Source organism: Pinus tabuliformis, chromosome 2_2, assembly GCF_031772625.1.
Source record: "Pinus tabuliformis cultivar Carrire ecotype Pingquan chromosome 2_2, CPIR1, whole genome shotgun sequence".
NCBI classification, from domain to species: Eukaryota; Viridiplantae; Streptophyta; class Pinopsida; order Pinales; family Pinaceae; genus Pinus; species Pinus tabuliformis.
In genome coordinates this window covers 1,220,521,786-1,220,538,522 of record NC_142300.1, presented here as the reverse complement: position 1 = coordinate 1,220,538,522, position 16,737 = coordinate 1,220,521,786, and the positions used below count along the sequence as shown (strand labels likewise).

The 16,737-nt window shown below is 37.8% G+C and overlaps 1 protein-coding gene across 3 annotated transcripts in view; it reads left to right on the top strand.

The window, feature by feature from the left end:
• The window catches only part of LOC149197887 (uncharacterized), a 408,075-nt gene that overhangs the window by 159,355 nt on the left and 231,983 nt on the right, over nt 1-16,737 (top strand). For all 3 annotated transcript variants that reach the window (XM_089406020.1, XM_089406021.1, XM_089406019.1), the window contains 2 exons: nt 1,699-1,770; nt 1,884-1,988. In XM_089406020.1, coding sequence (XP_089262146.1) covers nt 1,699-1,770; nt 1,884-1,988 — 177 coding nt within the window. The remainder of the gene's footprint in view (nt 1-1,698; nt 1,771-1,883; nt 1,989-16,737) is intronic.

The window sequence follows — 16,737 nt, the reverse complement described above, 5'->3', positions numbered from 1 at the left end:
GGTTTGTGTCGAGTCAGTGGCCAAGCGAACTCGTGTTGGGGAATGATTGGATTCCCCGTCGACACAGCTAGAGAAGTTCACATTGGAGTGTTAGAGCAACCCTCTTCAAGCATATACAGATGGGGCTTGCAACACTAATAGGTTATCTCTGCCATTGGTGAGAGAGAGGCAGAGTTACCTAGTCAAATTAAATGTGTTGACTAGACTAGCAAGACAAGGCTACATGAGCTACGTATGGTGCAATATTCACAGGATGGACGACTTTTCTGTGTCCGAGTGTTCGTGCATTTGATCCCTCTCTCAGGGTTAGATGGCAAGAGATGTTGAGTTGGTATCCGGTAGAGCTAGCTAGGTGCCAAGAGATATCCATGGTCAGGAGCATAGTCTAGCAGGGGCCGTGGGGTACCAGTGGAGCCTGAGGGACAAACTCTTGTTGGGATCCAGGTGGGATTCCCCACCACATTATGTATAATAGAATGATGCACATATGCTAAAGAATGCTCAGAAATTAGATGATCAGGCAAGATGATTTTACAAATGAAGTTTGAGTTGTGTATTAATACATAATTAAGATGTCCTCCCAAGAGAGGTTATGGGCCCATATAAGTAGGGTGCACTCATTGGGAGGGTTATTGAGCCTACACATCAAAGTTGGCAAGGTCAACCTTAACCTAAGCCACATGGTTTGGCTTCGAGTTCAGGTTTAGAAATGATTAGGTTCATTTTGAGTTTGAATTTTTTGATGAGGTTTGCCATTAGGTTTGTCTATATATATATATATTAACTTGAAAATGAAATATGGCATAAAATAGTTAGAAATCAACATCAATAAACATAAAAAATGCTATCATGGACTTGGAAATTGCAAAGTTAGATTACAAGCTTGAGTTGTGATACGAGTTTATGAATTTTGATCTACGAACTTGGTCAATGGCTATGAGGTTTCATGAGATTCGCCAAACCTCAAATTTTCTTTTTTAGGTTTGTCGAGAAACCCTCTGAGATAGACCTTAACCATACCCTAGTATTATAGTAAACGATAGCTTCAGCTATAATTAATACCTAACAAAATGCGTCAACGACACAAGATGAGATGGCCATGGTCACATGTGAAGATTGCACCATTCTCAACAAAACTCTTAAAGCTAAGTAGGAGGCCACATGAAATCAGAGGCCGGCAGATTTATAAATACCCAACTGGATACAATATCGCTAAGGCTGAAGTACAAATGAGAGTGAGAGTATGTAGATACCCATCTCTAATACAGTTTTATGGATACCCAACTCAAATAGGTTGGCCATAGAAAAGATACAGCAGAGAGTGTGTTTATGGATACCTAGCTGAAAATATAGGGTCATCCCTGTTCACAATATCACCTGTCAATCTGAATAGGAGCCCTTGGAGAGAAGGAAGTGCAGTACAACTTCAAAGGCTTTTCTGAATCATTTTTTAATGAAATATGGCTTATGGTAGGCTCTTACAGCTTTGTCACTTTCATCTATTCCAGTAAAGCTTGCCACTAAAGAATTGTATTTTTTGTTTGTTTGTAGGTAATATGCCTAATGTTTATTGTCATTGCATGGGATCTTAATCACTGTTCCCTTTATTGATTGAATGCCCATGTTTTTCTTGATTTCTTTTCATTTGAGACCTTGTTGTTTTAATTTTAAGTAAGCTAACTTGGCAAAACTTTGCAGGGGAATGTGGGCACTTATTCTACGTCAAAATCTGGCAATAGTCTTGCTCCTCTTCTAGACTTGTCATTCTTGGTATGAGTTCTTACTTCTTAATGCGTTTAGAAGCTTGAATAACTTGTAAACTTACAATATCCTACTAAGTGTATTGCTGAGGAGTATCTCATATCTGTCATTTCTATTGTCAGGATAATTTTATGTCCCGGTTGGATGATATGAAGGGGGAAGGATCAAAGTCTTCGAGATCTCTCTTCAAGCTTTTTCCTACTAGAATCTATTTACAGCAGCCACAGGTTTCTTCTGATTTTTCTTGGAATTTTCTACAAATAACTAATACTTTTCTAAACTGTGTTTTCTGTTTCAATAAAAAATGTAGGAAAAGCAATGGTTTCGTGATGTTAATTTAATTGAATTTCGTTGAAGTTAAGTTGTTTCTTGTACCTGAAGATAAGAATTGCTTATTTATCAATTCAGATAAGATTAAGCTATGCTGTAAACAAAGTCAGCCAAAACAAGGAAATGGTTTTGGTTTGGGAAACAAGACTCCAAAATTTTAAGAAAACCAGAATTTAACATATTAAAGTATTTTGAAAAACATTTTGGAAAATAAAAAAAATAATTCAGAACACTTTCATGTTTTTCTGGAAATTTTAGGATTTTTCTGTTTCAGTGTTAACTTATGCACAAACATGTCACAAATAGGGCCCACTCACTTTGGGGCCTTTATGTTATGCTTTTTTTTTTTGTTTTAATTTTTGCACTATAAAAGGACATGTGATTTGTGGCATATTTTGAAAAGAAACATCCAGACAATGTTTCTAGGACGCTGCTAGAAACAGGAATGGCCTAGAAACACTTCCAAGGAGCAATTGAAGAAGTTTCAAACTATGTTGCAGGAGACGTCCCCCAAGCTAGAAATGGCCCTAAATGCTGAAACATGGCCAAAACGCCTGTGTGCGATTTGTTGATTTGGAAATGCCACTGAAACATTTCAGAAATTTCCATGACAATGTTTCGGTCCAAATATGATCCATGCTCTATGCTCAAGCTAAATGGCCCTAAATGCTGAAACATGGCCAAAACGTTTCCTATGTGTGCTAGAAATGGCCCTAAATGCTGAAACATGGCCAAAACGCCTGTGTGCGATTTGTTGATTTGGAAATGCCACTGAAACATTTCAGTGGCGTGTCGTCCCAAATCTTGCGCCATTTCCATGACCTCCGGCAATGTTTCGGTCCAAATATGCCCTGTTTATGTTATTGTTTTTGCTTGTGTGGGTTCACTCAAGCATCCAAAAAGGGCGTGGAGCCCTTCTATTGCCAATTTTTTTTTAATATACCATTAAAATTTATCAATAATCACTTCACAAACTAATTTATCTCTAATAAATCCATGCTCTTGTTTTGCTGAACAAGCACATTGTTCTATTTTTGGTAACGAGGATAAGGATGCAGATTATTAGGATATGTAATTGTACTTGTCTTTAGCGCATGTTTTATTCCATTTTCATAACACCACATATAAAGGATAATTTTGGATGTATAGCCTCATGTATAAAGGCTGGTTTTGGAATCTTGGATGTATAGCCTCATCTATATAGTCTAAAGGAATAATTTTGGATTTTGCATCATGTAATCATCTATCAGAGTTATTGTCCACTGCGTTTTCCTTCTAAAATGCCATTTGTATGTCATTCTTTTTTTCTTCCAAGACAATGTGTTATTAACTTATTTTGTTAAAAAAAATTCTATCAGAGTTATTATGGACTGGGTTTTCCTTCTAAAATGCCATTTGTATGTCATTCTTTTTTTTCCAAGACAATGTGTTATTAACTTATTTGTAAAAAAGATTATATAAATGTCACCAGACACAGGGACACGAGATACGCAGGACATGCAAATTTGAGTGTCCGACACGGGGCACGTAGACCCCACAGAACAGGACACATAGGACACATTATATATAAATATAGATATAGATATTTCAATGATTTCACATTACACAAATTCTCATGATGATAGTAGCTACAATCGTGACAGATTCATCAATGATTCAATATGAGGAAGACAAGAAACTGCTGTTTTCTCATTAAGTCATCAAAATCAAAATGTGTTACATACGTATTGAGTCCTGAGGACTCCTGACTAGCAATGCCATTGGCAAATAGAAATAGCAAATGAAAACTAACTACAAGGTAGTAGGTATCTCATAAATCATCATAAGCAATAGTTTTAAGTGATAAATTCAAGGAATGGACAATGCAAGGTGTCCAAAATACTTGTGGATATTTAGCTTCCACAACCATGCCAGCAACCTTGCAAACATGTGCATTGTTTGTAATGATTTTCACACAAGAATCAACACCTACATTTTCAATAACTTTATTGAACAAATCACCCATATATTGTGCATTCTTGTATTTTCCAAGTGCATCCATTGATTTCAGGAAAACAGGTCCATTCAAGGAAGACACCATGAAGTTGATGAGTGGGTGGTGCGTTGGATCTGTCCATCCATCAGAAACAATACTAACCCCAGATGTTGGCCATGTTGATTTAATAGGCTCAAGCATTCTATCCACTTCTTTTTTTGCTTTAGTCAACAATGTGGTTCTAAGTCTCTCTGACCCAGGAGGCACATACCTTGATGGAGCCCCTTGAGTTAGAGCTCGACACATCTCAATAAATAAAGGTTATCATTCAACATTAAATGATATGAAGTTTAGATAGAAAAAGAAGGCAATGGTGATATCAAGCTCTTCCCATCTCTCTTGCTGAAATATCTTGCCCATTGGACCAAGTGCAACTGCCTTTCTTTTTGTTGCTTGACCCACACCCCCACCAAAAATCTCAAATGGAAATTTGCTGCTGCTTTTCCTCAAGAATGGAAGGGGATCCTCATTTTTGTTTTTTCTAGATGATGCAGGCACCCTTGCCACACCAGCATTGGCCACTTTTTCCATTTCTTTCCTCTCAGCGACAGACACATTTGCACATGCTCCAATTCCACAAATTGGTAAGCCCAATAAATACACTTTCACACGAAAATAAGTGCTCTTGAATTCACTGTTGCAATCACTGCATGTCCAAAGAACATTGCCTCCTTTCTTTAACTTGCTGCCTGGCCCTTGATCTCTTGTGACATACTTCCACAAGAGATATTTACTTTCTTGAGCCTGCTGTCTATTTAAATTTATTTTTCCCTCAACATTTGACGTTGTTGTTGCAGTCTCTCTTCCAACAGAGGGAGCACTGCCAGACCCTGATGAAACTGGAATGGGGGGGCATTACCAATGTCGACTTCTTCCCCTTCTTTTGCCCCTTCCTTGCTGCCCTTGATTGAGCCATGAGTGCTGTAAAAAAATAAAGAAAAAAATACTAGCATATAAACAAAATGGATAGACAAACTGTTGTAGCAAAACTGGAAAAAAAATGGAAGCAAAATGCACTTACCAGTTGCTTGAATCACCTCCAAAACACTCCTAAACCTGTTGCTACTCGCTCCCACACACCTAGAGCAAGAGAGAGAGACAACGATGAAGAGAAAGCGGCCCAAATTTGGCTTTTAAGTAGTTGCAACACACTTTTCGAGAGGAACACGTGTCACGAAATCGTGACATGCTGCCGGGTGAATCAGATTTGTGGGCCTAGCGAATCCCACATGTTCAGACATGCTCATTACACGAATCAGACACGTGTCCCTCAAGAATCATGTTATATATATAACCTTTTTCCCAACATTTCCATTTTGGGGTGTCACCTTTCCAACAATGTTATGAAACCAGCTCACAAAAAGATAGAAAAGATAGATCAACGCCTTAGAATTCAGTCTCTTCGAGGGGGCAACCTCTTTTACATTACATAAATGAATAATTCTTCGATGATACAAATGAAAAGGCCTCCTTTCTATATATAGGAGTCTAAGGGGTCATAATATAATCAGAGCCGAAATAACAATAATAATGTAAGGGCACAATAATAACAATAGTGGGCTTCTATGGGGCAGAATAGTAACAATATGGAGACTGCATGGGTACAACAATATAATAAGGGGGTTGTACTAATAACAATAAGGGGTTACACTAGTAGTATAGGGGCCTAACATGCCCCTCTCTTTCAAAAAGTGTTGTCCTCAACGCTTGAGTAGTTCTTGATGCTTCTGTATAAAATTATTGTCCTCCCATGTGGAATATTCAGTGGGTAAGTTCTTCCACTTGATGAGATACTCTGAAATTGATCGATTTCGTAGCTGTCGGGTTCTTGTTTCTGTGACTGCTCTAGGTTCCAATATGATTTTTCCTTCCTTTTCAAGTTCTGGAAATATTGTTTGAATTGGGATCTTCTGCAACTTTTGAATGAGTGGCCATACTTCTTCGTCCTTCATTCATTCATCCCTTGCTTTGTTTATCCAATCTGGTTGGATAATAGAATAGCACAAAACAATGCTTCCACATCCTCATCCTTTCTTGAGAGTGCATTTGCAACAAAATTTTGCTTCCCTTTTCTATAGATGATGTCAAAGTCATAACTCAACATATTTGTGACCCTTTTTTTTTGTTCTTCTAAAGATAATAGTTGTTCTAAAAAGTATTTATGACTATCATGATCCATTTTTACCTTGAAGTCTTTTCCCATTCGGTAAGGTCGCCATTTCTTAAGTGCATATAGTATTGCCAAAATTTCCTTCTCATAAATAGCTTGCTTGAGATGTAGCAGTAAAAATACCCAATCACCTACATCAAAACATTTTTCACTACGATGTTGATCTACCTGTTGTTTCATTTGATTTCGCACCCAAGTGGCGTTATCTTTTAAAAGTTGGAGAACTTGTTGTTGATGCTCGATGTGATCTTTCAATGCTTGAACCTTTTTCTTCTTGATATGTCCTCCTATCTTTAGATTTTGAGGAGTGGTAATTTCTTCCAATCCTTTACAAGATATGGTCGGATTCATTTTTTGATGCTCGATGTGATCTTTCACTTCTTGAACATTTTTTTTCTTGATATGCCCTTCTATCTTGATAGTTTGAGGAGTGGTAATTTCGACCAATGAATTACAAGATATGGTTGGATTCATTTCTTCTTTTTCAATGTGATCTTTCACGTCTTGCACCTTTTTCTTCTTGATATGTCCTTCTATCTTGAGAGTTTGAAGAGTGGTAATTCTTGCCAATGCTTTACAAGATATGGTCTGATTCATTTCTTCTTTCTCTGGGGTTGGGTCCTAGCATATATCCTCTTCTTTTGATGTTTCTTGATCATTTTATTCCTCCTCTTCATACTCTATGTAAAATAATTTCTTCTCACCACACTTATGACCTTTAGTGCATTTGCTATCACAATTGTAACAAAGCCCTTTTTCTCTTTTTTCTTCCAATTGTTGTGGTGTAACCCTTGTAGGTTGTGGAAGGCTAGAAGAAACAACACTTCCATCTTTATAGTTGTGTGGGGTAGACTTCCTTGTTGCCATAATTTTACTTTCCACTATGTAACAAAGCCCTTTTACTCTTTCCAATTTTTTGTGGTGTTGCTCTAAAGAAGGTGTTGCTCTTTGTATCCTCATAATGTGCTATCATTTCCTCCATGAAAATTGACCACGTAACAAGTTTACGAGAACAAAGCCCTTTATACCATAAAAATTGATCTGGTTCTAAATATGAAGATGCAATACATACCTTTTGTAACAGTGGTACACCATATAGATCAAAATATTGCTCCATCTGAAGTATCCAATTTACCGGATCTTTGCCATCAAACTTCCTCATCTTGCTTTTTCTTGATTTTAGGAGCTCGATCTTGAAACGACTGTAACTCTGTACTTTCGGATCTTTAAGTTCTGAAATTGCGACCTACAGTAGCCCTTTGTGTCCTCTTTCCAATGCCACCAGTCTGATCCAAATTGGATTCTCCAAGGAAGCGTTATGCCAAATCTCCCACAGTGATCTGATTATAGACCTTTCCAAAAGAGCGAACTTGTATGAAGTGCCACGTGTCACTGTTTCGACCTTTGGCTCTGAAAAATATATACAAGAAACTACAGTCCGTCCTCTTTTTGTACTTTCTTACGAAATTTCAATCTGATGCTCAAAGAGAAAGTTATGACGATTTTTCCCAGGTCACCTATTTGGAATGTAATTTAGGAGTCTGCAAAAAGACCAACTTCCTCAGATCATATCTCCGCAAATATAGTGCGAAAAGATATGAAATTTGGACCCGAGGTTTAGTGCGATTTCGTCTCAAATGGTTTTTTTTTAGCTTCTGAAACGTCGCAAAAAAAAAGTTTGTAGTGAAAATGCCACGATGACCTATTTGGAGCAGCGAAACCCTAGAATCCAAAGCTCTGATACCAAATGTTATGAAACCAGCTCTCAAAAAGATAGAAAAGATAGATCAACGCCTTAGAACTCAGCCTCTTCTAGGGGGCAACCTCCTTTACATTACATAAATGAACAATTCTTCGATGATACAAATGAAAAGACCTCATTTCTATATATAGGAGTGTAAGGGGTCATAATATAATCAGAGCCGACAAAACAATAATAATGTAAGGGCACAATAATAACAATAGTGGGCTTTTATGGGGCACAAGAATAACAATATGGAGACTGCATGGGTACAACAATATAATAAGGGGGTTGTACTAATAACAATAAGGGGTTACACTAGTAGTATAGGGGCCTAACAAACAATCCCCATTTCAGAAACTTCCAGATGTTTCCACGTTTTGTGTAACTTAGGTTTCAAAGTTTCTTATTGATTTTGGCTTTGGTTTGTGAAACCATGCATGAAGGAAATGTGGAGAAATCAAGGGTAGCTAGATTAGGGTGATTTCTCTTACTTTGATAACTGCTTGTGATGTTCTTTTACTTAACTTGATGTACTTTGTAGTTAGCTTCTTCTTTACTTGATTATTATAGTGTTCTTATCATCAAACAACTACCAAACTATGAAGATCAAAAGAACAAGAGGACACAAAATATAGGCTGCTAGCTAGGGCCAAAACCTCTCCTCTTGAGATGAAAACCCACAAGAATTCTTCTCTTCTTATAAAATCTTCAAATGACGAATTCCAATACCTAAGATCCTTGACAAAGACCCCTCCAAGACCAAGTCAACCTCTCCTTTGATGAGCTTCTCTTCCACAAAGTCAACTCCAGTCAAACTGCTTCAACACTTAAGATTTTCAGCTTCTATTATAGGTCTGCAATTTTCGGCCTTCTTGTAGCAGTTGATTTTCGCACTCATGAGTGGTTTAGGGTAGAAATAGGGACCTTCTCTCCTTCGCTTGGCTTAGTCTCATTTCCTTAGGTTCTTAGCGTGTAAACTTGATCTTGTTGATACCAAACTTCATCCTCCTAGGCTGATTGCCGTGATGCCCCGGTTCTTCTCACACGTGGGAGATGGAGACCCAAAGACAATGTTAAAAAATTAAGATTCTCTTCTTTGACTTTCGCTTGCTCCTTTTGACTTCTTTTTCCTTGAGATCGAACTTCTTTCTTTGCTTGATCGAATGTAGTGGATGTGTCACAAATCAGGCCGAGTGCCTCTTATATATAGGCTTATAGGAAAGCCCTAAATAGGCCGACTTGATCCTGGAGGGTCTTTAGACGTGACTTTGACTCCTTTTGACTTGAGACATGATGCCCAATAGGGTCTTTACATATTACAATGACTTTCTTGACTCTTTGACTTTATGACAAAGCCCTAGAAGCACTCAATGGGTGCTTGACCTATAAATAAAATGACCTTAAGCATGAAACCCATGCTACAAAAATAATAATAATAAATTTTCTTTTTCTTTTTACATCAAATACATAAAATCATGATTATATAAGACATTATGAAGACCAAACCTAGTTACATATTTCAACACTCCCTCTTAACTAGGGAGGTATTCATAATACGTACGAGGTACATGGAAATTCTCATACTGACGAATTCTCATAAGAAGAGTCGGATTGGTAAGCCATCTCATAAGCTATCTTATCAACTTATATCAGTGCATCTCATCATATCAAATGACATTGTCACATAGCAAGGCCTTGATTAATGACTCTATCTGTCCACAAGATTAGAGGACAATGTTGGGGAGACAAATGATTTATAGACACCTTCATCATTGTCTCTCAAGGCACATACCCCATTCGGATGTTCACAAAGTATGTCCTTCTAGGACCATTCCCATCTTGGATTTAAACATCCTCATGGAATTTCCTCTTCGACTACTCTTATCTATTGGATTCCCTACTTCATCCTCAAAGAGTATCAGAATTTAGATACTTACCCAATCCTCTATTCTTTCTTCATAGCATGAAGACAAGAATGATGTGTCTATCTCTCCCTATCAACTAGGGAGGATCTACTCATTCCTATAAAAGGAATATACCCAAGTTCCCTCGTAACTAGGGACTTGTTACTAACAACTATCTGCTCTTCAGTGGAGATCATGGTACTATCAACTGCTTGTAGAGCTCCTTCTTTTTGCATCATGTCATGAATGAACTTCAACTTCCTCATCATGGAGCTATCTTCTTCTAGAACTTCTTCATAGGGCGTCGACCATCTTCTTCATCACTTCCCTTCAACGAAACATAGTGTTGAACCAATAGTCACGTTAGCCTTCTTTTTATTAGGAAGTGATGTTCTTAGTCATCATTTGGTTGACTTTCATACTGCTACCTTTTCTAGGTCATGTTTCTTTCAGGATCTTGCATCCAATATTAGTTGTAGATAAACTTCTACAACCTTCTTTCAGCAGCCCTGTTACAACCTAACCAGATGCTTTCTTTCAAAAATAAAAATGAACATCAAATCAATATTACCTCTTTATGATGGCCCTTTGTCATGACATCTGCTTCTTGCAACATCAACATCCTTTTGCATACTGTATGTATCCATCGTCAAGACATACATTCACAAGGTTCTCCATCTCCAACATGCATATTAGGGTCTTCATACCTTCTCCATGGAGATGTCATAGATAATACATCTTGTTATCGGATGTTGATCACTTACCTTATCTTACGTGACTATAGATACATCTTTCACGAACTCTTCTTTCACCTTTCTTCACATATTGCTTCCTCAAGATCTTCTATACATAGTTCCTCTATCATAGGAACCGTAGTTGTCAGCCACCTCATATTTTTCATGAGGTTATATCATCTTATCAATATGTAGAAGAGTTCAAGGTACATTGTATTCATACCTTCATGTATCATACAAAAGGAAAAGTTCCTTTTTCTTTCATCATGCTCATGCGGTAGAACATTCTAACCATTCTATCTGCAACTATGTCATGACATGCCTTTATCTATCTATTATCAAATCTATACATACCTATTCCTTCATGTGGTCATCTAGATTTCCTTTAGCAACTTCCTTTCCTTGCTTGAAGATGAATATACTTCAACCAACTTGACATGCTGCACATCCTTGTCATTATACCATCATCCTTCCTGGATCCCACACAAGGTGGAATGTAGACTATCACTTGCTTCTTCTAAGTAGAGGTGAATCTTCTAACAAAGATTCCAATGGAGGATCTTGATGATCCTTGTTCTGCAAATGCTTCTTTTAATGATGATGAGGTGTGACAAATTCTTTTCTTTCTATCTTGCTAGATGACTTGCTTGGACCATATAAACTGTTACTTCGATTATCCTTCTATGCTTCTAATGATGATGTCATGAGTTACTTCCTTTCTATCGTGATGACTGCTTACGATGCCATCTTAATCAGTGCATCCTATCATACTTGTGATGCTTTCCACAATGACTACTATCTTTTACAAACTGAAAAGAACTAAGTATATGAAGTTATCTCAGTCATAGTAAAGGTCTTTCACTTCTGACTTCTTCGACTTCTTTTCTGGTTATTCTACTTCCTCGATGTCATGTGCTTCATTTCTTTCCTTTCTTTTTTTGTTGTCCTTCTTGAGTTTAGGACAATTGCTTTTAAATGCCCATATTCATTACGTTCATAGCATTGAATCATAGACATGTTGATTTTCTTTTGAAATCCTTTTCTAGACTGCCTTTTCTTCCTTGCCATAGCTACATATGCTTGAGTTTGCTCACTTGATCGAACTTCGTTCTTTGCCTTCAATCTGGTTTCTTCATTTTTGTATAATGACCATAGATCTTTGAATGGGTTAGTTTCCTTCTTTCCATAGATACTTGATACAAAGTACTGCCTTTTCTTCCTTGCCATAGCTACATATGCTTGAGTTTGCTCACTTGATCGAACTTCGTTCTTTGCCTTCAATCTGGTTTCTTCATTTTTGTATAATGACCATAGATCTTTGAATGGGTTAGTTTCCTTCTTTCCATAGATACTTGATACAAAGTTGACCTTGCTATTAGTAGTGGTTTGTCATTGTGCTTTTTGGGCCGGCATGCGCAGATTGTAGAAGCCGACTTGTCAACTGATTTTGAGGCCAACTTGTTCACCTTTTGTCAATCGTTTAGAGGGCGACCTGAAGGATAAGTGGCTGTCATTGTATGAGAAGGAGCTGACTTGATGGAGGAGATCCTTTGACACAATTTTTTCTTTCTTTCTTTCGACTTTGACTCAATAAGAAAAATTCTAAAGCACACATTGTGTGCTATGACCTACGAACCATTGACCCAAGCATGAAATCTATGCTTTAATAAGTCAATTTAATAATAATAAAAAATTCTCTTAACAAATATATTACACTATGACTCAAGTACAATTATGAAGACCAATACATTCTTCAACACTTTTATGTCTTTTGGTGTTACAGAATTTGGTTTCAGTGAAACTTCCTGTAGCAATTTTTTTTTTTTTCTCGTAGGAAAATGTCAGAAATTTTTCTTCGTATTTAAAATTTACGATCCTAGTGATTCCATCTAGGTTGAACCCAAAATTATGTCATCTCGATCGCTCCACATGGATTAAACAGAGAATTGTGATATAAATGTATACTCGCCAATGTTTACTTGTAAGTCGACTATGTCATATTGTTTTTCATTCTAGAGATCTAATTTTTCGATTATATTTGACTTGGGAATCACCAATTGGTTAGCAAATTTTGGGCTTATATAATTGTTACCTTAGGTAGAGTGATAGAAATAGTAATATCTTTTCTTGCAAGAGTGCTCTTAATTCTAAATAGTATTGAGGCATAGTTTCAGGATGAGCTTAGGGTTTAAAAGTAACATTCTCTTCTTTTTTTTCTTAATAAAAGTATCAAACCTTTTTTTATAATAATAAACTTTCATACTTTGGTATTTGATATTAACCTCCCCATTTTTTTTTTTTAAGTATTCCTTCCTTTAAAAGTTTAATATTATTACTCCTTTGTTTATGTGGAATATTAAATGCTTGAGAAGATATATATATATACTTCATTAAAGTACTTTTTTATAAAATACCCTTTTATTTCTAATTCACCTTTTAATAATTTATACTTTGTATAAACAACTTGTAAAAAAAACCACAATTAAATAATCCTTCCTTTTATTGGTTTTGTTCAATATAAGATATTTTATCACTCCTTTGTAATGTTGGCTCTCAGAAGGGCATAAGGGCATTAGATTATTGAGGTTATTTTATGTAAAGACACGACCTTTGATGACTGCGTTCCAGAATTGATTTTGATGACACTTATGTGATGGGTACCCTTCTCTGCAACAAACTTCAGTCTCTGCTTCCAATGATTTTGATGGCCAACGATTCTTATGCCTGTGTTATCTCTCAACACAGAAAGGGATTATTTCCGAGTGATGAAAAGGTGATAGAATTATTGGCCATGATTGGCAAGGAGTATGTCATCGATCCTTACACAATGGTAGTGTGGAAGTGCAATTTCTCTCGTTAACTGCTCCGTGTTCAATGTATAATGAATTTCATGTATGCTATGAACCGCACGGACCCTGGGTGGGTGGCTATCGATGGCACAATGAAATGTGCGACTACTTTTTTTTTATTTTTAACTGAGCTGTATACAGTTGTGCCGTTCTTTTCGATTAATGCAACCTTATATTTCTTCCCACGAAAACATTCTTTGTATGGGAAAATTCATGGTCACAGTTTTGGTGCTGCGTAAGATGGGTTGTATAGTGTTGTCGAGTGGCTAGTGGCGGTGGTGTGAATGCAACAACGGATGGATTGGATGGTGTTGACTAGATGACAACAAGTTTTGGTGGTTGTGTTGTTTTTCTGATTATATATATATATATATATATATATATATATATATATATATATATTTATTTATTTTTTATTTATTTTTTCCATTTTCTATATGTATAGCTTAATATATATAATTTTATTTAAAACAGAATTTGATATATATATATATATATTTTAAATATACAATATCTCTTTTTTTTTAATGGCCAAAGGCCTGAGGCGAAATGGAGAATCTCCAAAATTGTGTAGCGAAACGCTTCGATCACAACGACAACAAAGTTGACGGAAAGTTGATGGCCAAAGGCCGAATCAAACTGACTCTATGCAGCGGTTGAGCAGCTAGAGGGTTGAACAACTCTAACACCAATTTAACGAACATGGTTCCTATATGTTGTCATGTCCCCAATAAATAATTTTCTAAGTAAAAACCTCAATTTTGTAATTTGGGTAATGGATAAATATTTCGGCAAATAAAATTAGGAAAAGTGGGTTGAGGAGACTCACTTAATTTTTGGAAAAAGGAGGCCACAAATATTAGAGGAAAGAAAAATTAATTTTGTAGTGGATGTGGGGGCCACCCAAAAAGGGAATTCGAACCCTTTAAGGAAATCGAACCAAGGGAGAAGGAGGCAAGAAAGGGTTTGAATTAGTGGGGTCCACAAGGAGGAAAGGGGTGCAACACTTATAAATAGAGGAAAGCCTCATTTTGGACATCTTTTTGGCCATTTGATTTCAGAATTAGAGTTTGCTTGAGCTGCTTAGCCAAGTCAACTAGTGCTGCTTAGCACAAGGAATTTCCAAGCGGGAATTCCACCTCTTCTTTGGTGAACTTCGAGTGTCACCCTAGGAGAGAATTTTAGAGCTGATTCTAGGTGATTTGTGGAGCCGTTTTGCAATGATTCTTCAGCTGGTGTGAGTTCCTCAGGGACGAAGGAGAGATTTCGTAGTGTTGAGGGCCAATATATAGTAGAATTTTTGCAAGAGAATTTGCAAAGATTCTCCCTCAAGAAGGACGAGAATTTCCTTGGAGGTTTGCAGGTTGGAAGTATTGTTATTTGGGGTGGCTGAATTTGTATTTTCCAGGGTATGCACAGGGGTCTCTGGCTTCCTTCTGTGTCGTCTTGTGAGCAGTGGCTTCCTGGAGTTGGATAAGGGGAAATACAGAGGATTGGAGCAACTTTTTGTAGGGGATATTAATGGTGAACCTTCCAACAATGTTTTGGTGGCATATTTCATCAATTCTTCTTCTAGCTTCCTTAGCCAGCCAGTTAGAGCCATACACATTTCTTGGGGTCACCAGGGCACTTTGGATTCAACCCAAACCCTTTTTGGGTTTTTGCGTGTTTATTGAGAGGAGATTCCAGTTAATTTTGCATAATTTTTCTGGTAGTATTCAGGCCGAAATCCTCCATTCTTATAGCAAGGCATATTGTTGGTTAGTTGGGGAGTTTGCATCATTTTTTGGGTTCAATTTTGGCTTGGAATTGAGCCAAAACTTTTTTGGGTATTTCTAGGCTTTAGGAGAGGAGCCCTTTGGCTACAATTTCAGAAAATTTCAGGCAATATTTTGGTTAGAACATCCACTTCCACTTGGCAACTTGTAGCAAATTTTCTGGGTAGTGTGCATTATCGGTTTGGAGCCATTCCATTAGTTGCATCATCACCAGGCTTGATGATAGTACTAGAGGCCATTCTACAACAAAACGAGGAGCTGGAGAGCATGAGAGTGGTTTGTGCCGAGTTAGTGGCCAAATTGACTTGCGTTGGGGAATGATTGAATTCCCTAATGGTGCAACTAGAGTACACATTAGAGTGTTGGAACATCCCTCTATAGACATAAATAGATGGGGCTTGTAGCACTAGTAGGTTGCCTCTGCACGTTGGAGAGGGAGAGGCAGAGTCCCCTCGACAGATTTTATGTTTTGACTAGGATGGTGAGATGAGGCGACACGAGCTGCGCAGGGTGCAACATTCGTAGGATGGAGGGCTTGTTTTGTGTAGGAGAGTTCATGCATTTGATCCCTCTCTTGGGACTGGATGGCAAGAGATTTTGTTGTGGTACTTGGTGGAGTGGGCTAGGATTATGGAGATGGTAGTCAACTAGGGTGAATTTCAGTAGAAGCTTTCGGACATTGGGGATACCAGAAGTCCATACTGACATTGGGATCTAGGTGGGACTATCTATCATTTACCAAATATGCCAGTTGACTATGACATTGGTGGTAGAGTTGACCCAACAGTTAAGCACATGTATTCGCTAGGGGAGTTTTGGTCAACCCCAGTGGCCAGCCAGTTTATCAAACTTCTTGGGTTGTTTTGTAGGATGGTTATACATGGGATCACAGGATGATTAGCATACTTTGGCAGGAGTTTGTCCAAGGAGGTGGTATTGGAAGGCTACTAGACAGTGCCTTATATGGGGCCGAGGATTCTCCCCAGTTTTGTGGGGCACAATGTTCACGGAGGAGCAACACAGTGGTGGCATCGCCATTGGTACATAGGGGGATTCACCTCTCATGTATCTTAGGGAGGATTTGGAGGCAAGGCCTATGCATCAGAGGGTATGGTGATGCGATAGTGGAGGTGGCGATACTCATAGGGTTCGGCTGACGTGTTCTATTTCATCTTTAAACCATGGCATCCAGTGGCGTGTAGGAGCATACAACGTTGAGCAGTGGTTTATAGGTGAGCACAGAGGTGCATGGCGGTGTGCCGCGTTGGATTTTCACCATGGAGTAGGGGTAGAGACTCACACCACATTGGGTTTGATAGTGGGGTGTTAGATACATTGGGGCATATGGGACACTCGACGGTACAGGGTGATACATCAATAGGCAGGGTAATCCAATGGTGTACAGGGACAGGTTGCTGTATACAGTGGAATG